Source organism: Arvicola amphibius, chromosome 8 (assembly GCF_903992535.2).
Source record: "Arvicola amphibius chromosome 8, mArvAmp1.2, whole genome shotgun sequence".
Lineage (NCBI taxonomy): Eukaryota > Metazoa > Chordata > Mammalia > Rodentia > Cricetidae > Arvicola > Arvicola amphibius.
The window spans coordinates 127,302,241-127,325,854 of NC_052054.1; the positions used below are offsets into that span (position 1 = coordinate 127,302,241).

A 23,614-nucleotide genomic window follows, 5' to 3' on the forward strand; every position below is an offset into this window, starting at 1 on the left:
TCTCTCTCTCTCTCTCTCTCTCTCTCTCTCTCTCTCTCTCTCTCTCTCTCTCTCTCTCTCTCTCTCTCTCTGTATGTTATACATACAGTAAACCTAACGAATGGCTATCTGATAGTTGTTTGGTGGGGAGACTTTCTTAGCTCACTGGGGCTATGTTTAGGAACCTTTCTTTTCTTTTGTAAGCTGTTCAGGATAGAGGTCATATATGTATTGATTTCTTACTCTGTTTCGATTCTATTTTGCGGTTTGTTGTGAGTGTGCTTTATGTTGGGAGTATAAATCTGGAAAAGCAATGCCTTAGAAGACTTTGTGAAGACACATAGCTTCCCCAAGTTGGTACTACGTAGAGAAGCAGCCAGGCCCTTTCAGTGAGTGCCCCAGTAAAGCTGAACCAGAGAAAACTAGCCAACCAGTGACCTGCGCTGATCGCCCTTGGCCATTTCTGGGCCTTGCTGGTATATTTCTCACTGTTCCTGATCATGTACCATGTGCATCAGAACCCCCTAGGTGTGGGGCATCTTTCCCCAAATACACAGTGTAGCTTTTATGCCTCCAGGCCCTCCCTCTTGTGGCTTATACTTCAAGAATGTCATTGTTCTGCCCTCAACTCTGCAAAGGCTCTCTCATTTGTCAAGGTCTCCCTCAAATGTGCCTCTGTCACAACATTTTCACTGACCTCTTTAGGAACAATGTATTGGTTCCTTTCCTATGTCGCCATAGCAACGAATCTATCCCAGTTACTAGTTACACATATACAAGATCACCTCCCATTGTTCGTGTTTCTGAACACAAACACAGCCCCAGCTCCATAGCCAGATGTCCTGGCTGGACCTGGATGGCTATCCAGGAGCAGGAAAAGGGCCATTGACAGCCATGTTTGTAACCAATATGATATACCGTGGGCAATTTTCAGTGAAGTACTGAGCTGCAGGATCCCCAGGAGTCTCCATCAGTGCCTGATAGAAAGTAGAAACTCACAAAGTGAGCGTTGAGGTAATGTCAGAGCAAAAAAGCTACAGTCTCTGCCTCTCACGCCCTACCATCTAACCAGAACCTTTTTTGTCCTCAGCCATTATCCTGATGACCAGTCCTACCTACCACGGAGTCATAGCCAGTCACCTTGCAGAGGAACATGCAATGAGAAATAAACATGGCTGTATGAATCTAAACCTTTAAAAAAAATTCTTCATTTTTAAGTTAATTATGCCTCTCCTGAGCCCACCAGACTCAAAACTCTCAGACACAGATGGCCCTCATTAAACCTGGTGGTTCACAAAACCAAACAGACAGACGTAAACATGACAGAGACATTTGTGGGGAGGGGGGATGGATAGGCAGGGTATGGTAGGGGGCTCAGAGGTTAGAGTTGTCAGTTTGCAAAGTGTACATGTGGGAAATTAGTTTTTAAGAGATGTAGAAGTACATAGAATACCAGAGAAGATAAGATATTAAAGTGCAGCCCTCTAGTTCATAAATACATAATTTTATTAAATATGACAATGTTTTTATGTAAAATTTATTTCATTGAACGACCACCAGTTGTGCCGAGCACCATGCTTAGCCCAAAGGAAGTTTCAAGCTTCAAGGCTGCTGTGAATCATCGTGGTACCTGCCTGGGGTTCCTTGCTGCTATCTCTGTAGGTCATATGTCTTGCTGTATTCTGTAAGGATAGGGATTGTAGCAAGGGGTACTGAGCAAGAGGATTAGCCAGATTGCGGTGTGCAATGGCACTTGTTCTGTGTTCCTTCCAGTGGGTCTCTCTCCAAAGGGTATTGCCTCAGAATTTGGGGAGAGCAGTTCAGGTCTTCCTGGTCTGTAACTCCCCTAAAGACGCAAACAGGAAAGAACTGCACAGATGTGCCTGGAGTTTTTCCTTCTCTCCTCCTTTCTTTCGGAATGGAAGCCTCAGTATGGCTCCTTGGGTCATTTGCTTATCTCGTACACTCTAATTTTTCATAGTTCAAATGTTCAAAAGATTTCAGATAGCCTTCTTAGATTGAAGCTTCTTTAAAAAACAAAAAAAGAAAGTCAACTCTGGGCCTACATTTCCCACTTGAGAGCAGCAAGCAGAGACTATGTTTCTCTTTTAGATGATGTGTGCAATCCAGTTGACCATGGTCCCTACTCCTCTCGACTGTCTTATTTCTTTCATGAATACATCGTATTTTCCTTGGCCCCTCTTTGTATTTGAGAACTATTGATTTGTCAGGAAGAGGACTTAATGGCTACAGGCGTCTACCCTCAGACGTGTGCTATCATTGCCACAGTGTAACAGTCTGGGAGATGGGGTAGACACTGTCGTTTCAAGTCTTTATCATTGAGATTCCTGGAAACATGGCACTTTTATATGTAGAGGGATCAGAGTGGCAAATCCCATCTCCTTTGTGCCTAGCTTCTTGCAGACAGGCAAGATTTGTCCATAAGAAGTTTATTATATTTACAGCCAGAGGATTTTCGGGTATTGAAAAGGATTGTGTATAGCTAGTCCATTTTTATTAACACCTTTAGTTTCTTGGTAAAGAAACCAAGGAGTAAGGATAAGATGACTCACCAAGGGACACACAGTTAATTAAGTAAAAGGGTCTGGAAGACATTCTCCTGGCTCTGGTCTGCATTCTTTCCCCTATACTTTCCTTGATTTTACATGCTTTCAAAAGTCCCGAAGTTGAAAGACCAAGCTCGTCTGGACAGTCTGGCTGTTCCTGTCCCCAGAGTTACTCACAGAGATGATCCACCACCATCCCTATCTGAGCCATGCTCATATGTATTTACACTGTCCCCTTTCCATTTAGTCTCTTGCTACCAAATGACTGTATACAAAATGCTGTAAAAGTAATGTTTACGTTCCAGGTAGGAAGCAAAGCCATATGTCTGATGGGTCTTTATGTTGGTGGCCAGGATTTTTACATCAATGGGAGAAGCTCGCTGTTCTGTTTCCCATTGCTCTATTTTCTCCTCCGCTTCTTTAAAAAATATTTTAAGTCTTATTTTTATTGTTTTACTTATGTGTCCACATGTGTATCTGTGTAGGGCTATGGATGTGCACTTCAGTTTAACTGTCCTCAGAGGCCAGAGGCATTGGAGCCCCTGAATCTGAAGTTATGGTCAGTTGCGAGCTGCATGACATGGTTGTGGGCAACCAAATTTGTGTTCTCCGAAAGATCAGCGTGCCCTCTTAACCAGCGAACTGACGAGCTATCTCTCCAGCACCCTTGCCTTGCCTTTCCTTGTTGTTTTAAAGATTACATTTTCGTGTGTGTGTGTGTGTGTGTGTGTGTGTTAGAGGGGACGCCAAGGAGATGAGAAAAGGGTATCAGATTCCTTGTTGCTGGACTCACAGGTAGTTGTGAGTTGCCAGATTGGGTGTTGGGAACGAAATGGCGGTTCTCTAGAAGAGTAACAAGCTCCCTTAGCCACTAAACCATCTCTGTAGCCCTTCTCCTCCTCTTGATGCTCTTTTCCTGTGGGTTTTTTTTTGTTATCTGCCTTTTCTGTTTGATTCTTAAACAAATATGGATGAGTGATTAGTAATATTGGTGTTAAAAAATTAACACCACACATTAACAACTTACAGTAGTTCTGTTCTTTACATTTAGTAAGTTACACTGGAAGTGGAGAGATCAGAATGACTAAGTCCCATTTGCCTTCAGCAGTTTCACCAAAGTGTGGAATAACCATAGAAGACAGAAATGGCATAATAATGGGGTGTTTTCTGAACCAAGGGTACCTAGCCCAGTTTTATCAGAAACGAGAGAAAAATATAGTCAAAAGCTTCTGAAATGAAGCTCAGGATCTGTGGGTTTTTTTCTAATTTAGAAGATCCCATTCCCTCATCAGAAATTTTATTTCTCAAAATCTTCTGAGGGCTGTCATATGTTGAAGGCTTAGACTGTACCCGAGATCCCAGGTTAAAAGCGCAGGGTTGGACTAAAATTGTTGAACCTAATTGTTATTTGCCCAAACTTTTGATTCTGTCTCTGGTTTTATCAGTGATTTGGCTGCTTAATTGTGAAAATGCCAATTTTCTTACTAAGTCAGGTTCCATATGCATTGCAATTTTAATCCTTGTAGCCTTACAAGGCTTCCCTATGGGACTCCCAGCTATGAGACCACAAAAACTACTGATGAGCCTTTTAGATGGTTTTCAGAACATGAATTCTGTTTGGAAAACAAAACTCATCCTTTCATATGGATTGAATTTGAAGAGTCCTTCTCCTGCCTGTGTTCCAGTTACGAGTTGGCTTCTTATCTGCCAGCTTTGTTTGGTTTGTTTGGTTTGTTTAGAGGAGTGGAAGGTTTCTGTAGATTTCTAAATCAGGAAATCTTTGGTTGTCATCTCACCGTGTACTTTTGAGAACTCTGTAGATCCTCTCCTCTCCATTCATGGGGATCAGTTAACAAATGCTGAGAGTCTAGATGCCATTGTTGTTTTTCAAGAAAATAAGTCACATGCAAGAAAAGCTTAAGTCATTGAAGATCAAACCAAATATGACCAAACTTGTGCAATGATATTCATACAAAACATCAAAAGTCCCCTTAATTAAAGCAGTGGCTCTACTGGGGCCCACATTCCAGGATTCTCAGTAGAGAAAATGTTTTCTTTATAGGCGAGTTTTATTAGCAGTGATGTTCCGGTATGTGGTTCAGGTTAATTAATGATGTAGTCACCCTGGTGTCTTGCCATGAGCTTTATTCCAGTCAGTGAGCACTAGGAAATCACATTGGCTTATCTTGTCATACCAAAAAGAAATCCATAATTTGGACCATTGTAATATATTTCTGTGAGGTATGTCAACAAAGTAATTTAAGAATTCTTACATGAATATGGCTGTTGACTAAGAATTAATTCACTATAAACAGTACGTGTCCTGTGCAGCGGCCTCAGTGGTTATGCACATTCTTAACTATTTTATTGGCTGAAATGATTGAGACCTCAAGGTTCAGACCACCCACAAATTCCAGAGGCACTGACCTTCATTGTATGAGGAGATTTGTACCAAGGGCCATTTCCCCCCCCCCCCAGGGGAGTTTTTTTATTATTAATTTTTTATCATGGTAATGTTTTAAAACTTAATTTGGGTTGTGCCTACATAGCAACCTTCCTTGGAGGTTGAAACAACAAAGCAACTGGATTGGAAATTAGATTTTCCCCCTTCCACAGCTAATGTAGTTCTCATTCCTTTGGGAGTTCCCCTTTGCATGGGCTGATGATTTCTCTGGAACTCTATGGAAATTGGTTCAGACAGGAACAAAGGGGAGAGGGGATGGCAGTGATGATTCAAATTAGTGTCTCTTCTTCAGTGAGAGTCTGGTCGCTTGAAAGTGCGTGTCATCTGATGTCAGTCAAGCCATCTAGGGTTAAGTGAGGTGCCAGAGTAACTGGAATCCAAACTTCAGGGTCTCAGCAGTGAATTCATCCTGTCAAGATGGCTTGAATTGTTCATTTGAAGCCTGTAGTATCTTCACATGGTTCAGAAATGGGCCACACACAATTTTACTTTTCATTACATGATGGAAAACCATCTCTTTTCTCCCAGGCAGCCCAAGAAAGATTCCTAGTGCCTAACATAATGAATTAGAAAGGGAACAGCTTAGCGACCCAGAACAATGACAGCTTTAGGAAGAGGCATCCAAAATACATTAAAAAGAATATACACTTGCTGTCAGTGGCATGCATGCAAACACATACACACAGTCAAGGGAATCCTGCACAGATACTATTCAATATTTTTACCTTCAGCTCTTGCCGGTTCAAACACAATCCCCTGTTAATTGAATTTTGGCTTACTTCCAATGTTTGAGAGCCTGTACCCGTGAAATAATGACCTGAAATAAATAGTATCTCAGTAGAGATATCTTTTTATGTAAAATTCTTAAAAGGAACAGAGAGGAATGAAATGTTTCTATGTTTGGAAATTGCGGGAAAGACAGACAAATGGGCCAACAAAAGGATTTCGAAGGCCCTCACCCATGGAAGTGCTCTAAACGTCAGAAAACGGTAGTTCCTGGAGACTTCTAGGTTTGAATGGATTTTTCTATGGAAGGACTGATTTAGCGTTTGATGGCTATACGGCTGCTAATCCTTGAGACGAGATTGTTGTAAGCGTCTGTGCTTTGAAGACTGAGTGACTAGAGTTACCTTTGTTGTGGACATCCCATTAAGTGGCAGAGATGGTAATAAATGGTAGAGAGGGGGTGAGCCTCTCTCTGTCGTTACCCTGTTCCCTCAGGACAGCAGTTAATAAGCACCCATCACGCAGGTGCTGAGAGGGGTGGGTTTCTTCTCCTGAGTGGCACTTGAAGTACATGATGCAATACGGCCTGCTGAGAGGAAACAGGCGGGTGTTTGCATCCCTCTGGAAGGGGCAAGTTTGAGCAGCCCAAGGAGACTTTGTCTTCAGGAGAGACTATCTCCCTCCTGTTTGATGGGTGTGAATCAGCAGTTACCTTCCAGGTGAAATGATGGAGCCTGTCAGATCAGTATGACAGCATTTGGGGATGGATTTCCGTGTTCAAGAGATCACCTCAAGGGTTATCTAAAATTCCCAGTTGAAACATAACTTCATTTATTCATTCAACTATTACGCTTTTGGGGGTGGGGTTAAAGGACATTTTTGCTGGGTGCTGGGGATTTATTGGTACATTTCAGCCTCTACTCTCTGGATCTGTTGTTCTCGTAGGAAAAGGTAGGCAGGTAAATATGAGAACCAAGAGTTGAGATCAGTCCAGGACTTTGTAAACACTAAACTGCATGTCAAACAGGTAGTGTGGAGATGAGTGGATGTGGGTCTTCGGGGCTGGTTTGTCTAGGCGGGTCAGAGCAGGCCTGTCTGTGTAGGTACCAGTGAGCCGAACCGTGACAGGAGCCCACGCTCTGGGTAGTGGGAGGGTGGGTACCTGAGGAGTGTAATGAGTGGGAGAGAGAAGAGTGGGTGGGGGGAAGACAGGTCAGCAAGGCGTAGGAAAGAAGCAGGGGGTGGCGGTGGCTTATCCGCAGAAGTTGTGTGTGCGTGTGTGCGTGTGTGTGGGGGGGGGGGAGTTTGAATGCGTAGTTCATGCATCTTGTAGAGAAGCAGATGAGCCCTTGCTTGGGGAAAGCTGAGGGGCCAGGTGAAGAAAGGAAATCCTGAACCAGATTCTCAGGCTCGGGTTCTTTTCATCAGTGGGAGTGGGGGTGGGGAACAGCCACAGAACAAACAAGAAGAGCACGGTGTCCACTTGTCCACACTGCTCTTCTCTTGGTATTTTCTAGAGCAAGAGAAGAAGGAGGTGGCAAGTCTGTGAAGGCAATGGGCGTTTCTTTTGCAGACATGATGCTTGTAGTCCAAGCTTCGTGAGAAACAGGAGCAAGGACGACCACCCACCCTGTCTCTTGTGTTTTTTCCACTGAAGCGGTTTTGCATTTATCACACTCCTGCCTCCCCAGAATTGTGGTCACTGATGGCTTTTTCACAGAATCCAGGGTTAGTTTATTCATTCATTCACCTACCCACCCATCATGCATCAGACAAGTTTATGAGGGCAGGTCACAAGTCAGGAATGGGTTCAGATGTCGTTGACGCTCCCACACTAGCTAAATTTACATTTTAGATACTGGTGAAGCCAGTAGCCATGGGGAGGCAGGAAACACAAGATCATAGCATTCTGTAAAGAGGATTACAGAGAGTCCAGACTCTTGAGTTCCTGCTCAGAGACATGTCTCAGGACACCGTCCCTTCCCTTCACTATAGTGTCAGTGTTGAGCCATGTCTCGTGCTTCTGACCCTGCTCTCCATATGCGGGCTGCACTTTGAGTCTGCCCGTCCTATTTCAAGGGCTCTGCCTGCTTTAGACGTTCAGTCCATTCTTCCAGTAGATGAACAAACTGAGTTCAGGGAGGTTAAGGTTGCTCCGTCATGCGGCCATCTTAAATATTTTACGAAATTGATTCCACGGGCATACAATTACACAAAATGACAACAGTCCAAGCAAGAAAAGCAGCTCAGAGCTAGCTAGCTTTCATTGTGCCCTTGGCTGCCATTTTCCGTGGCCTGAGGAGTACAGCGCTCTCCTTGTTCCCTGCATTGTCAGTAACACTCTGCACCAGAGGTTCCTGGAAGCTCTATTTTCAAAGTGTCTTCTGTGATCATCAGCCACGAGATTGCATCTGCCACTGAAAGCCCCAGTGGGCTTTGAACCTGTTGTTCTTGGGAAATTCAAGCTGTGAGAGGAATAGGAGAATGGTGTGTGTGTGTGTGTGTGTGTGTGTGTGTGTGTGTGTGCGCGCGTGTGTGCGCGTGCGCGCTGTGGAAGAGCATGTTTAATTAACCCAGTGGAGAAGGACGTAACAGTGGCCTAGGAGGAAGTCAATAAAAAAAAAAAAAAAAAAAGGAAAGAAAAAAAGGAAGAGAAAATCCCAGTAGCCTGAGTCAGGCTGTGGAGTGTTCTGGGAGAGGAAGGGGATGATGTCATGTTCCCATCCTGGTTGCTGAGAGGGAAGGGGCCCAGGGAGTTTGTGGAGGGTGTGTGCGTGTGTACACAAGGTTAATGGGAACGGGTGGGGTGTGGATGAGCTAGCCGTAAAGCAGGATTAATAACCCCTTGTCAGACCTTTCTCCGTTACTGTGTTTTTCAGTAATTTTCGTTTGAATGAGAGCTCTCTAGCCAATTAATGTTTATTTGTTTCTTTTGGCAAGGCACGGTGGGGGAAGGGATTGAGATTGGTGAGTTTAAATTTTTTGTTTTGTTTTTGCATTTTGGAGGAAGTGAGTAGCATGAGCTTGGATTTTCAATGATGCCCCTCCTCCCGTCTCTTAAGAGGCAGGAGGCAAGACATGGCCAGCTGGTGCCTTGAACTGGCACAGGTGCAGAGGCTGTGGGGGTGGGGAGCCAGGAATAATTACAGGTTTCTGAAGCATCAGGCCCTGCCTGACACAAGCACTCGTCAAGAAAACTGCTCTTTATGGGAACTGAATGGTGAAGCCGAGCGCCTGTCAGGCTCACCGTTGTTCTTGGGACACCATCAGTGAGAAAAAGTCCTCCTAGGCCTGCAGGCTCTGAGACACCATCCTTCCTGAACAGGAACTGCTTAGCACTGTCATCTGCCATAACAGACTTTTCCTTTAGGGCTCTCCCTTCAGGGGTCTTGTTTAATGTTCAGATCTCGTCCATTGCTCTTGACAGCAGTATATGGAGTCATTTTCTTTGGCTCTTCTTAAGGCACAGGTTTTATTTTGTCCATGCAGATGTAATAATGACTACATCTGGGACATCTACTGAAACTTAGCTTCGGGTTACTAAGTAGCAAACAGTACTTTCACCGGCTTGACCCTATATGGTGGCTTGGTTGGAAGAGATGGATAGAAGAAACTAAGTGTCTTCTCTATCTAGCTATTCCGGAGCCTTAGCATCTAAATCACTCCAGAGCTTGGATTTAGTTTTGTTCCATGGGCAAGGAACAGTGAGCAGCCTTTCTGAGGACTAGCTGCAGACCCATGTACTTCAATTGTTTTTCAAACCCATTTCCAAGTGTTCTGACAATGAATGAAAACAAGGCAGAACCAAGTTTAGAGGTTCTGTTTGTGCTTGGTCCATCTCACTCCTAGTTGATGCAAGGAAAGGCATTCCGAGTTGGAGAAGGTGGAGACCCAGTCTTCCTCCCAGACCCCGAAGCTCAGCTTCGTGCAGTGCCTGACATTAGTATTTTATTTGGATTTGAGTTGTTTTGGATGATTTGCTTTCTGCATCACAACTAAAGATCCCTTGGAAGATGAAAGGGGTATCTGAGGATGCTGCACATCGTATACCCAGGAAAAGTCACTTCAAAGACATTATCCTCTTCCCGAGCTTTTACGCTCCTCTTCTTCCTTCCTGGCTTCCCCAGGGAAACATATACAAACAAATATTTTCTTTATCTGTTGGAAATCATTTGGGGAAGGAGAAGCCCTTGAAGAGGTTTTGATACAAATTTCCTAACTTTCATGTTTGTTTGGAATTAAATTAATTTTCACAGCATTGTCTCAGAATTTAGAAATTACTAGAGGGAGATGCTTTAATTTGGTTTCAGCTCCAGCAACCAGTTGATGTGAGAAAGAGCCAGGAGGAATGTGATCTTGCCTCTCCTATAGTTCCCTGGTTGTTTTGTGGAGCTCAGCAGTTCTGACAGCAGTGTGCAATGGTGTTGTACCTATGTAGTATGCTATTGATGTGTTGGCTTCTTTTTAACCTACTAGCTAAAACATGCAGTAAGAGATTGTTACTTATACTGTATTCTTGCTTACTCGAATTTTCTAGACAGAACCCTTCCTTTTCCAACTTTTTATCCTAATGCACTGATAATAAAAGTCAAGAAGGTGAAAATTGTCTTGGGGGAGTGACTGTCTCAGCTGTCGGAGGTGGGTCAGGACAGTGACACCGGTTCATATGCGCTTTCTGTCCTAAAGTATGCTCAGTGTGACTGTGCCCTTTCTCAATCAGCTTTAAAATGTTGAGGCAGTGAACTTTTCAAGTGCTTGGAAGGAAGTTGAAATTCTCCCTCAGGCTTACTGGGTTACTCAGTGGTGGCTCTTCTCCCCTAGCCACAGAGAAAAATGGTACCAAATCTCTCTGGTTCCTTTTCCATCTTTTAATGCTGACCTAATTTTAAAAGAGAAGAAATATGTCAGCAACTTTGATCCTGTCATTCTTTGAAGAGAACAAAGCCATGAAGTTCCCATCCATATCAGTCTTTGTAAATCTTTTTGTTGATTTCAGGAGTTGGATGAGTCCTTCTTTTTTGCTAGGAAGGTTAAGCATAAGCACATCCTCAGAGTCCCTGGGAGGAAGGTTTTAGAAGTGTCCACAGAGAGGGACCCGATGTCCACGCCCATCAGTAGCTTGTCTGGTACCATGCTGAATTTCCATTCTGGGATGTGTCTGAAGATTTCAGAGCACACACACACAAAGCGAGCTTTAGGCCCCTCCCTGGAGAAAGCAAGAGGTTGCTTCTCCGCTTTCTCCCTGTGAGGCTCTTTAGGGACTGTGGCACCGTGGTTAATAGCACGTGGCAAAACCGCATGTAATAATTGGCAGAAAGAGGTTCCCATGGGCAGCCAAGTGCAGTTCACCTGTGTGTGATTACCTGCGTGAACATTCTTGCTTGGAACAAACGCTCACCCCTTCCTTGCCAGGAGCATCATCATTGCCACCCCTTACCTTCCTCAACAGCAGCCTCAGGTCAGAGGCTCATCCGAGAGGAAGCCCGACCTTGTATGTTTACAAAGAGCAAGTCTATATTTCCATGTATTTTTTGCATCTATGTGCTTTGCCTAAAATTGTCTTATCTCTGTATAGGCTCAACTCTTGACCCTTCTAGGCGAGACAAATGGGATGGTTATAATAGAGGACAACTGCCAGAAAGACCACAAATGACCATTGATTGATTAGCAAATTACGTATCGATTACTGGCCTTTTATTTCTTTGACTTTGCATTATTCCAGAAAAAAAAATCATTAGCAAAATGCAATTTATTTTCCTCTGTTTTTTTTTTATTTAACTTAATAACTTGAATAAACATGGATCCAGAGTCCGGAATACCTGTTCTGCCATAGTTATTAAATAGTAACAAAAGTGTTTCACCTATGGCGTTGTCTCATGTTCAAATTGAGATCAAAAATAAAAATGAGAACTTTTATGAGCTAAAAAGGTTTGAAAGGGGGCGATCCAGGGGAACCTAGGCTAGAGCCTGCTCTTCTTGCTTTTATGATCATAACCGTAAGCATCCAGACATCCCACCACTCTGTCCACACTTAGATTTGGTTTTGCAGATACATTTTATTGCCCAGACTTGGGAAGGGGAGTCTTTCAACATTTGGCAATCAGCACATTTCCTCGGCACCCTGTTTTGTAGACCAGGCTTCCTGTGGGACATGGACTCCATGCTGAGATTTGAGTGAAGAAGGATTAATGGGCAGGAGGGTGAAAGATGGCATCAAGCCTGTGAACTTGAGGGAAAGTAACAAGGAAAAATGAGTGAGAAAAGCCTTCAGGGAGGCGTGGTGGGGAGGTGGTAATGGGTTGGTAGTTTGGTATAATTTGTAATGAAGTGGGCAGAGTGGAAGAAAAGCCCTTTGGTTACTTTGACATCATATACCCAGGTGCTTTACATTTTTCCTGAACCCATGGCAGTAACTGTTTACTGCCAGTGAGGAGATTTTTGATCGGCTTGTGTGCTGCAGGACTGGAATTTTCTTGTTCTCCAACTTTGGTTTCTGGGACTTGTCATAGAAGAAGAGGCTATGGCAGTAACAGGCTTGAAATCTTTTTAAAATCGTTTTCTATTGTTTATTTGCATGGTGCGAGGCAGAGACAAAGTAGGGAGGTTCAGGTCAAGGAGCCCCTGTAGAGATCAGCTCCCTCCTTCTACACGTGGTTCTGGGCCTCTAACTCGGAAATCAGATCATCAGGAATGGCAGCACCTGCTCCCATGGAGCCCTTTCCCCGGCCCATTCTCCTTCCTGTTTCTAAAGCCAGGTCTTGGATCGTTACCTTTAACAAGCTTGTTTCAGTAGCAAAGGGGCTGGGAAAGCACAGAGTGAGTCACGAAGGAGCTTTTAGGGTGATAGCTTCAGAGGCGGCTCCAGGGATCGTTATTCGGAGACGGGGCAGAGAAGCCGTGCATTTTAGAATTGGGTATCACAGCCTTCACGGAGCACATTTGTGACTCCTAAGTTCATAAGGAAATCACTAGCACTTGGGAACAGGCGCTCCCTTTGCTGAGATTAATGGCGTGTTCAGGATTCAGGCTGATGCAACAGATCGAGCCTTAAGTTGTGTTGTTGGATCAGGCTGCAAGAAGCCTCTGTCACCAAGGCGAGGTAGCAGACGGGCATAATTCATGTCAGTAAACTTGACGTCTGCTGACCCAGACTTGGAGTTTGGTGGCTGAAGTGTCATCAGAATAGAGAAAAACATGAACACTCTTCAAATTTATAGCCTAGAGATATCAGCTTGCTGATGTTTGCTCAATTTCATTCTCCTCCTTTTCTTCAGTAGAGCTAACTACGGTATGATTATCACTGCCAGGAAATTTTCATTCGGAAAAATACCATTAGCTAGTTTATATACTTTATTTGAATTGCATTATTTTCCCAGTATTTTATTTGTCTAAGATCCATTATACTTAAAGTATCATTATCATTTTCTGTCTTCTGGTCTGTGACAGCTTCTCAACCTTGCTTTATAGTTTATGACCATGACATTTGTAACCGGCCAGTTGTTTTGTGTAATGGATTCTGTTTGGGTTTGTCTCATATTTTCTCATAATTAGATTGGGCTTGTGTATCTTTGGTAGGAATACCACAGAATCTTGTAGTACCCCATTGAGCATATCATACAGGGGTTGCCAATATGACTTGTCACGGGTATGGTAACTATAAACAGTGATTCAGGCGGTATCTGCCAGCTTTCCCCACTGGGAAGTTACCATTTTTGTCTCTGGATTTAACATCTCGTTGGGAGATACTTTAAGAGGACAGATACCTTGCTGCTTATGTTTTCCCTTCTTGTCTTGAGCCTCCATTGATTAGTCTTACTTGGTATTGCTATTGCTTTGTTGTTTGCCTCATGCTGGGTTTTTAATTACTGTCAACATTTCTCCCAGCCATATACTTGTCATCTCATATAAGGAAAAAAACGATCTTTCCCCTCCATTTATTTATTTAATAATCTGTTTATAATAGTGTGAGGTTTCGATTTATTCGGGTTGTAATCTATTATCATTATAAAATTTCCCCTCACTGTCTCTATTTGGCCACTGAAGACGTCTATAAGTTAGAAGCATGGATGTCTTTACTGCACCCCACTTCCCTTATGCTTCCTTGTCTTCTGGAATCACAGGGTCTTCTAGGCTTAGCTAGTTTTAGCTAGTTTTACCCCAGTCCATGAAACAAGTATTTTTTTAGTGAGCCCTGACTGTCTGCAGACTGTATGAGTTGACAGAGTTTAGAGTTGACGCTCCACCTATAGACACAGAAGCTAGGTGTGGGACAGGAATCCTTGCACAGGAGACAAGCGCTATCCCAGGACATTCAGTAACCCATGACTCAGCTGATTTTTACCTGGACCGTTCCGCATCTCCACTTTGGGCAAAAGGGCAAGAAGCATTCTGCTTTTTGTATACAAGGCTATCTTTTAGTGGCCATTTCTAAACCTGCCTGCCTCAGCAAGATGAGCCGTACTCTTGACTGTAATGTAAACCTCAGTAGACTTAAAAGGCTTGATAGCTACAGTCTGCTATTTGATCACAAAGAAATGAAATCAGGAAACACTAATAGATATCTAGAAAAATCTCCAAATATCTGGATATTAGCATACCTTTTACTTGCTCCCTGTGATGATGGCTATCTCCACTGAAACAGCTGTAGAATAAGGAGAGTAACAAAACCATCTACATGAAGGTGTTGAAGAGATAAGAGAAGCAAATAGATTTAGGTGACAAATACATTCACGTAGGGGAACTATACAATTATGTTCCCGTTTTTTTGTGTGTGTGTCTGTTTGTTTGGGTTTTAAAACTTCACTAGGTGTTGGGTGGGAGAGTTACTTGGGCAGCTGACTTTTGAAAAGTGGAAGAGACAGAATGACCAAAGCAAGAGTAGTTGGGTGCCCAGCACTGTCCCTGTTGGGGGAGGAGGGACTTAATAGTTTTAAGATTAGGGTTGTATAACACAGAAGTGAATCCATTAGAGTGTTGACTGAGGGCATCAGCAGTGGAAAGAAGGTAATAATTCATAGCAATTAGGTGGAGAAAGAAAGGGGAAAATGTTTAGACATAAAATTCAAAAAGGGGTCCAGCAAGGTAATACAAATTCTAGATCTGAGAAGGTGGCAGTATTGGGCTATTTGTTTCTAATATAAAGTACCTGGAACAACTGAGCCATCTAGTTGTGTGGTTGGCAGTAAAATATCAGAACTTAGTAAACCTTCCGTGATGAGCACTCCACATTAGAAGCGAGAATTCCTTTCTCACTCGCCTCTCAGCACCTTAGAAACACTGGCAGGCACCTCACTTTGTGAATTCATGCCACTCTTAGTGCACCACTGTGTATGCTGCCCCTACCTCACATGTTTGATGGCATCTTGTATCATATAAATCCCTGAGCCCTACTTCAAGCATGAGAGTTGTTTGTATGCATACTTGTAATGTGAATGTTGAATGAGTACAGAAACCATTCATTAGTTGATGGCATTAGACACCAGCTGGGAAGCCCAAAGCTGATTTTTAGTTAGGAATCTGGTTCTCATTCAGAAATACAAAGATTTACCTGGTCTGACCAAACACCAGTTGGTTTAAATGTTGCCAAAATAAAATCCTAACAGACACAATGTGTCTACGTATGCCATCAGAATAGGTTGTGAACAGGATAAATCCCTCCAGCCAGAACGCTGGTTGAATAGAAGCACTGTGGAAGCAGCAAATCCGGAACGAGTCACATTTGGAATTGCCTTTAGCATTAGAAGAAAGAGTGGAGGTGGGGTGATTGTGCAAGTCAGCAAGATCATTTATGGAAGAGTCTGGAATGGTGAAATTGAGGAGAGCTTTGGAAGACGAACTTATTTTTGCCATGAAAGGGCTCCTACAATCTTTCAAGGACTTAGGAGCACCTTGGTCAAAGATTTGCAAAAGCTATTTTTGTTTCTCTCTATTACGTGAAAGTTTTATGATTTATAATCTTCTATATTTCATATATGAGGTCTTTCACTCACTGCCTAAGCCAAGCTGGCCAGGGACTCAGAGATTTGCCTGCTTCTGACTCCTGAGTACTGGGATTAAAATTGTGCACCACCAAACCTGGTCTTAACTGCTGTCTTTGAACTTATTTTTGCTGGACAGTCAGAGGTACCAAGCAGTGGTAATAAGATTCATGCGTCTTCCTACACAGTGGAGAGTAATTGCATTTGTTATAATGTACTAAGGACAATAGAGGTTTTTCTTACATCTTCAAGATTTTATAATAGGCATTCTGTAGAATGATATCCATTCCCTGTGGCCATAGAATCCAGACTCAAGTCAGGGCCGGCTCTGGCTGACGGCTCCAGGAGTTGCCTCTTTGATTAAATATGTGTAGAACACAACTTGTAAAGTTGACTTAGCTTTGTAACTTGTTCGAGTCTGTCTTGAGCATTGGATTGGGACCATGAACAATCTCTGCTTCTGTTTGCATTGATTCCATGGCAAATCCTAGTGGGGCTTAGACCATCTTAGCTGCTGAATTGATAGAAACAAAAGAGACCGTGTTGGTGTTAAGGTTCTGTGGATTTCACAGGTGTGAGACAGTCCTTCTGGGGAGCCAGTTTTCTGTCTCCTGCAGTAGTTGAAGTCATCCATGTGGCCTTGCTGAGCTCCGCAGAAGGACTCAAAGAGTACATACGAAGGCATCAGACTCATAGGCAAGAGCATTTTTAGACATTGGCCATGAAAGCCTTCACTGCAGTTCCTGTTTGCCTCCGGGTGTCCTTTGCCTCTGATGGTTACTTCTCTTCTTCCTTCTCCCACAGACATGCCTTGAGTTGGAACGCTACCTCCAGACGGAACCCCGACGGATCTCGGAGACCTTTGGTGAGGATTTGGACTGCTTCCTCCATGCCTCTCCTCCCCCGTGCATTGAGGAAAGCTTCCGGCGCTTAGACCCCTTGCTGCTCCCAGTGGAAGCCGCCATTTGTGAGAAGAGCTCTGCTGTGGACATTCTGCTCTCTCGGGACAAGTTGCTATCTGAGACCTGCCTCAGTCTCCAGCCAACCAGCTCTTCCCTAGACAGCTACACAGCCGTCAACCAGGCCCAGCTCAACGCAGTGACCTCATTAACGCCCCCCTCCTCCCCTGAGCTCAGCCGCCATCTGGTCAAAACCTCACAGACTCTCTCAGCCGTGGATGGTACAATGACGTTGAAACTGGTGGCCAAGAAGGCTTCCCTCAGCTCAGTGAAGGTGGGAGGGGTGGCGGCGGCCGCAGCCGTGACACCAGCTGGCGCAGTTAAGAGTGGACAGAGCGACAGTGAACAAGGAGGGGTAGGGGCTGACACGTGCCCCGAAAACAAGAAGAGGGTTCACCGCTGTCAGTTTAACGGATGCCGGAAAGTTTATACAAAAAGCTCCCACTTAAAGGCCCACCAGAGGACTCACACAGGTAGTGGTACAAGTTGGCCGCAGGTCATTTCTTCCTCTTTTACATATTCCCCTTGTGGTGAGATGGGCTTCTCTTATAAGAGGTTGCCGTCCTGCTCACTAGGAGGGCACAAAGAGGCAGGAGAGCTGGCTAGGGAACTGGAATGCCTCACTTCTGACTCTGGGGTCGTAAGTTCTTCCAGCACAGCACATAGGATTTTTCCCTGCCTGGCTGAGGGGCTGGTTTCAGTGGCAAGGCTAATCCCATCAGAGAACCAAGGGCTGAAGGAAGGGAACTCTGGTGTGACATTCCCAGTACCCCACACTAGCGTCTCTGGGTATGGTTCTGAGTTTGATCCACACGGACACTGAAGAGGTACATTTCAGAACATCCACGGCTGTACCTGGTAGCCAAGACGGCCCTAGCCACTCTCCCCTCAGCATCCCTGATTTTTTATCAAAGTCACCAACAGCAGGAGGGTTTCAGAGTTCATTAGATGTGATCATCCTATAATTAATTGGCATCTCCTCTTTTGCATTGTTCTCTGGCGCGTGCTTTATGGAGAGGTGGCAGAATTGCTTTTTAATGAGCTTGTTACCGAGAAGTTGCTGAAGTGATTACATGGCTGTGTGTGCGGGAAGGGTGGCGGGGAGGGGACGGGATTTTTCACTCATGATTTCTGTGCTGCTCTTTGGGGGACAATGGGGTCCTTTGGAAGTGGGTGGTTCACACAGGAAAGAGAAGGGTTGCCAGTTTCCTTAAGACTGTCTGTGTTTTGAGTTTGGGGACTGGAGCTTGGGGTCACGACTCTTCATGGTCGGCTAAAGTGCCATGAGGAGAAATTTCTAGAACTGGTGGTTTGTGCATCGCCACCAGTGCATCACGTGTATGGCTTTTGTGCCCTGCTTAGGGAGCATCCGCAAAGGTGTAAGAGATAAGAACGTTCTCAGAGGAAAGCAGGGGATAGCCTGTGAGGTAAGAGAAGAGCCTAGGGCCAGCGCTGGCCTTCAATCCCAGCACTCAGGAGGCAGAAACAAGTGGATCTCTACGAGTTCTAGGCTAGTCTGGTCTATAAAAGTGAGAATCAGCCTAGTCAGGGCTACACAGTAAGACTCTGTCTAAAAACACAACCAAGCAACCCGGTAACAATGTGGCTGTGAGTGTCTCTCTCAGCTGTGATGTTTGGGTTCCATGATGTCTTTGTATGACCATGAAGACAGTTCCTGAAGGAAACCCTGTGTGAAGAGAAGCCACCGGTTTGAACCTCAGTGGTGGCCTCATGAAGAGGCCTAGCATTGCTTCCTGGGTCCTGACTTAGGCAAACACCCACAGGACTGAGCAGAAAGCACTGTGTGACTCTTGCTAGGTTTGTGGAGTCTTCCTAACACAGCCTCTGAGTCCACGGCCCAGCTTCAGATTCTGTCAGAGTCTGAGTTCAACTTCTCCAGCTGCAAACATTAAAGTCAGTGCTTCTTTCTGTTCTCCTCCTTTCCCCTCCCCTCCCCCTTTTTTTCTTTTGTTGTTGTTTTTTTTGTTTTTGTTTTTGTTTTTTGTTTTTTTTTTTCCAGACAGGGTTTCTCTGTGTAGCCCTAGCTGTCCTGGAACTAGCTCTTGTTGACCAGGCTGGCCTTGAACTCACAGACATCGCCTGCCTCTGCCTCCCAGAGTGCTGGGATTAAAGGCGTGCGCCACCACCCAGCCCTTTCCCTCTCTTGATGCTATTTGAAATCATTTTAATTTTTATCTTCTTTGAGTCAGGGAAGAAAGTAATGACAAGACATTACAATACCCTCAGGCTGTAGAGCAAAACTTACCCCTTCTGTTCCCCAAGGAAACCAAAGAAAGCAAAATGAAGCAATAATGCTGTGATATGCTGAGTTGTGAAATACGTGATTATAGATAGCTATCTTCCTCAATGTTTGGCACTAACCAGGTTACCTCTTGGTTAGAAGCTGGGCATCTCTGAGGAACAGAGATTTAGGGAGTGGTGGGGAGAGTCTAGAGTGTTTTCCTCTTCCCACCGTGTGACCCCAGAGGAGGTGTCCGAAGGGTCACCATGATAACTGATGCATGATTTGGGCATTGTTCTTTGAAAATAGGTTCTCAGAGTGAGTACCAGGGTGGAGCTTGTTATGCATAGCGCCTGCAGCCACTTGCTGTGTAGTGGACTAAGTGCCAAGATTGCTGAGCACAGAAATGTACTGAGAAAGGCAGTGTTGACTAGCAGGTGAGCAGGGTGGTATAGTCAAGCCCACTGGGGTTTGTGTTCTGCCTCTCCTACTTCCTAGACTTATGACCTGTATGCATTATCTTCTCGGGCCTCCGTCTCCTCGTCTGTGAAGAAGGATATGTACTTCTACATTACAGTTTCCAAAACTGAATGAGCTGTTTGCTTGGCAGACAGTCGTAGCTCATTAACGATAGTAGTGGAGCTGTTTTGTTATTATTACAGTTGTGATGATTCATTGGGTAATGATACGTGAGTGGAACAGCCGTATGAAAACTAGACATGGGTCAGTCAGGTAGCACTAAAGAAAGGCTGAGTGTCCTTAATCACAATGTTCCAAACTCCCACACTGTCTTTTGGCGTGTATGTCTATGTGTTTGTGGGTTGTGGGTATGGGCACATACATACCTGTGGAGGCCAGAAGTCAGTGTTCAGTGCCTCTTCAATCTCTTTTTCCTCTTATTTTTTGAGAAAGGGAGACTTAATGAACATGGAGCTCATTGATTGGCTAGACTGACTAGCCAGTGAACACTCAGGGTCCTCCTGTCTCCACTTCTCCAACTCTGGGATTATAGATGACACTTGGTATATCTGTCTGTCTGTCTGTCTATCTATCTATGAACTATCTATCATCTATTTATTTATTGAAAATAGATTCTTTTCTCATACATCCTGATCAAAGATTCCCATCCCTCCACTCTTTCCAGCCCCCCACCACCACCTCTTCTCTCCCAGATCCATGGCTCCTCTACATTTCTCTTCAGAAAAGAGCAGCCTCTGGGAGACAACAACCAGATACAACAAAACAAGGTACAATAAGACAAGGCAAATGCACTTATATTGAGGCTCAACAAGTCAACCCAATAGGAGGAAAAGAGTCCCAAGAGCAGGCAAAAGAGTCAGAGACATACTGGCTCCCACCCACTATTACGAGTTTCACAAAAACACCAAGCTAACAGTCATAACGTATATGTAGAGGACATGGTGCAGACCCATGTAGGCCCTGTGCTTGCCACTTCAGTCTCTGTGAGCCCCTATGAGCCCTGCTTGGTTGATTCTGCAGGCCGTGTTCTCCTGGTGTCCTCCATCCCCTCTGACTCCTGTAGTCTTTCCTCCCCTTCTTCCTCAGTGTCCTCTGAGCTCTGAGGGGAGGGACACCATGGAAACCTCCTCTTTAGACTCCTTACATATATAATGTCTGGCTGTGGGTCTCTGCACCCGCTTCCGTCTGTTGCCAGAGGAAGCTCTCTGATGTCTACTGGACAGGGCACTGAACTGTGAGTGTAGCACACTTCTCATTACGGGCGTGTTTGTATTTCAAGATCAGAAAGTACAAAGTCTGGCATACTTCTGCACCTAAGGTTTTTGGAAGGATGTTCAACATGCAGTCAAGTGACCCCCATGGCTGATTTGCGGGTAGGGAGGGATGATGCTGTTGGACACCAAGTTGCAGGGTTAAACTGGTCCTGCAAATTCTAGCCTAGGGAAATGGCTTTCCTCAGATAGCAAGGGAAGCAGTCCTGGAAGAGGAGCATGGGAGGGCGGGGGGAGAAGAGGAGCAGTTGCTGTAGGAAAGAGAAATTGATGCGAAGGGGAGGTGGGGAGAGGAATGGAGGATGGGCGAAGGGATATGAATTAATTTGGATTAAATGGAAGGGAATCAGAAGTATTTATTTGGAATTGGTGTGAATGGGGCACATGGGGAACTGAAAATGAAGGTGATAATTTATGTGGTGTGGATGAACTAAGAATAAAGAGAAAAGCACGAGGGGTAAAATCAGACTAAGTGCCTCCGTATAGGAGATGGGCGGTGGGAACTGGGGTGGGAAGGGTCTGCTTCTGATGGGATGAGTGCAATGGGGAGAAGCAGACGATGAGACGACTCTGGATAGATCCGGGCAAGCTATTCAAGTAGAAGATTCACTCCAAGTCAGTGGAAATATTTCTTATTTTTCTGGTGTTTGGGGATAGAAAAGGAAAGACCATAAGGAAAAGATCCCAGAGAAAGGAGAGAGACTGGCGTTTTGTTCTCTGGAGTTATGTGTATTTGCCTTATCTCTTTCTATAGTAATATGTTGCAAAGGAGACACAGTAGCAAGATGGGATGAAATAAGATAAAATGTGTGAGCCTGTGTCTTCTCCACATAAAAACGAAACATTGTTGGTGACGTGAATTTGTTCACATTAAGGAATTTTTAGAGTGTTATTCATTTAGTCTTTGTACAGATGGGATTTCCTAGGCTGGAAAAGATATTCATTTTGTTTTTCTTTCTTCTGTGACTGTTTTTGAAGATGCTGAATCCTACAAACTTTCTGACCCAGAGGCTATTAAGCAATGACGTGTTTTTTCCTCCTCCTCCTCCTCCTCCTCCTCCTCCTCCTCCTCCTCCTCCTCTTCCTCCTCCTCTTCCTCCTCCTCCTCCTCCTTTTCTTCCTCTTCTTCTTCTTCTTCTTCTTCTTCTTCTTCTTCTTCTTCTTCTTCTTCTTCTTCTTCTTCTCCTTCTCCTTCTCCTCCTCCTCCTCCTCCTCCTCCTCCTCCTCCTCCTCCTCCTCCTCTTCTTCTCTTCTTCTTTCTCTCGCTTCCGTAACCTCCTCCTCCTCCTCCCTCCTCCCCCTCCCCCTCCCCCTCCTCCTCCTCCTCCTCCTCCTCCTCCTCCTCTTCTTCTTCTTCTTCTTCTTCTTCTTCTTCATGTTCAGTTGGTAAGTTGGGTACAAATACCATTTTCTAAAGGAGAAGTTAGGGATTGAGGATCCAGGGTGGAGGGGTAAGAAGGTGAGACAGGAAACCCGACGATGGGAACATTGAGGAAAAGGATCTGAGTGAAGGAAGGTGTGTGCACACATTGGCTCCGCCCCCTTCTGATCTGTGTAAAGTCTTTCTCATTCATTGACTTGCTTTGACCATAGTTTTCTCTTCCGTTGACCTTCGTGTAGTTGTTACCAGGGGAACCTTCTCTTCCAGTGTTTAAGAAAATCTCTCCTTTATGCTCATTTTCATCAGAACACAGCTTCTGTGACCATCTTTCTGCACAGAGACAAAGTTGATCTTCTTGATCTCTGCTCAGAAGTAGGAAGACTGAGGTGGCAGCGGGGCTGTGTACACAGGAGGCCTTTCTTGTTCAGCCACCCGTAGAGAAGCATGTCCACACTCACGATAGTAGGAGTGAGCTGTGTAGACAAAGGCAGGACAGAGGTCAGCCATTCAGTCTGGGCTTCTGGGTCACCCCAGAGGGAGAAGGAGCCTGCTCTCCTGGGTGCTTCTTGGAGACTCCTTTCTGCGGGGTGGGGTGTTGAAGGCCATGAGCAGGAGGACCTAGGTTTTACATGCAGGAGTGTAGCAGGATGCTTTCCAGCTAGGGGAACACAAGTGTGAAGTTTGCTTTCGCCTTTAAGTCTGCTTTGGGGAAGTTTCAGGTGGAACCAAGAGGTGATATAATTTATTTTCAAATGAGAAGGTGATTAAAAGTATTTCAAACAAAGGGACAAGTGTGGGTGTTTGGAAGGTAAATAGAAGTGATTATAAGCTATGCACAGTGAAAGTTCTTTAAGGTTTTGCGTGCAACTTGTTTACTTCGCTTGCTCAGCAGACTCTTGAAAAGTGCTGCTGCATGCCAGGCATCGTTTCCATCCCTTACGAACCTGCCCCTCAGTTCTCATGCTAAATGACGTGAGTGCTGTCTTGTTTTATATAGGAGGAAGTGACTCAGAGAGGTCACATGGTTTTCACAGCGCCACACAGCATCGCCCGACATGACTAGACTAGGATTTGAACCTGAGATTTTAACTTCCATGTCCAAACTAATGACAGAGGGAAGTAAATTTTTTTTTCATAATCTATTTTTTGTTGTTGTGTTGTTTTGTTTTTCAAGACAGGGCTTCTCTGTGTAACAGCTCAGTCTGTCCTGGAACTCGCTCTGTAGACCAGGCTGGCACTGAACTCATAGAGATCCGCCTGCCTCTGCCTCCCAAGTGCTGGGACGAAAGGTGTGTGCCACCACCTTCAAGCTCATAATCTATTATGAAATGAAAAACATAGTTTAAATACAGATGGACAATGAAAACTTCTTTAAGTAAATAGTTACAAGTTAGGGGCACTTTAAATCTACTTCTCTTTAGGCACCTGGGACTCAGAACAAGGAAAAGGCAAAGCTAGCCACTATTACTATGGTTATTACCACCTTCAGCCTTAAGAGAGAATTTCTTGCAGATATTCCGATTCATGTGTTAGAATGGCAGATATTAATCACTCTCCCCGTAAAACAA

General features: G+C 44.5%; 1 protein-coding gene across 3 annotated transcripts in view; it reads left to right on the top strand.

Moving 5' to 3' along the window:
* Klf7 (Kruppel like factor 7) overlaps nt 1–23,614 on the top strand; it is an 81,832-nt gene that overhangs the window by 23,025 nt on the left and 35,193 nt on the right. For 2 of the 3 annotated variants that reach the window (XM_038339632.1, XM_038339631.1), the window contains one exon: nt 16,518–17,145. In XM_038339632.1, the coding sequence (XP_038195560.1) occupies nt 16,518–17,145 (628 nt within the window). The remainder of the gene's footprint in view (nt 1–16,517; nt 17,146–23,614) is intronic. The other variant, XM_042055532.1, reaches the window with a different exon arrangement.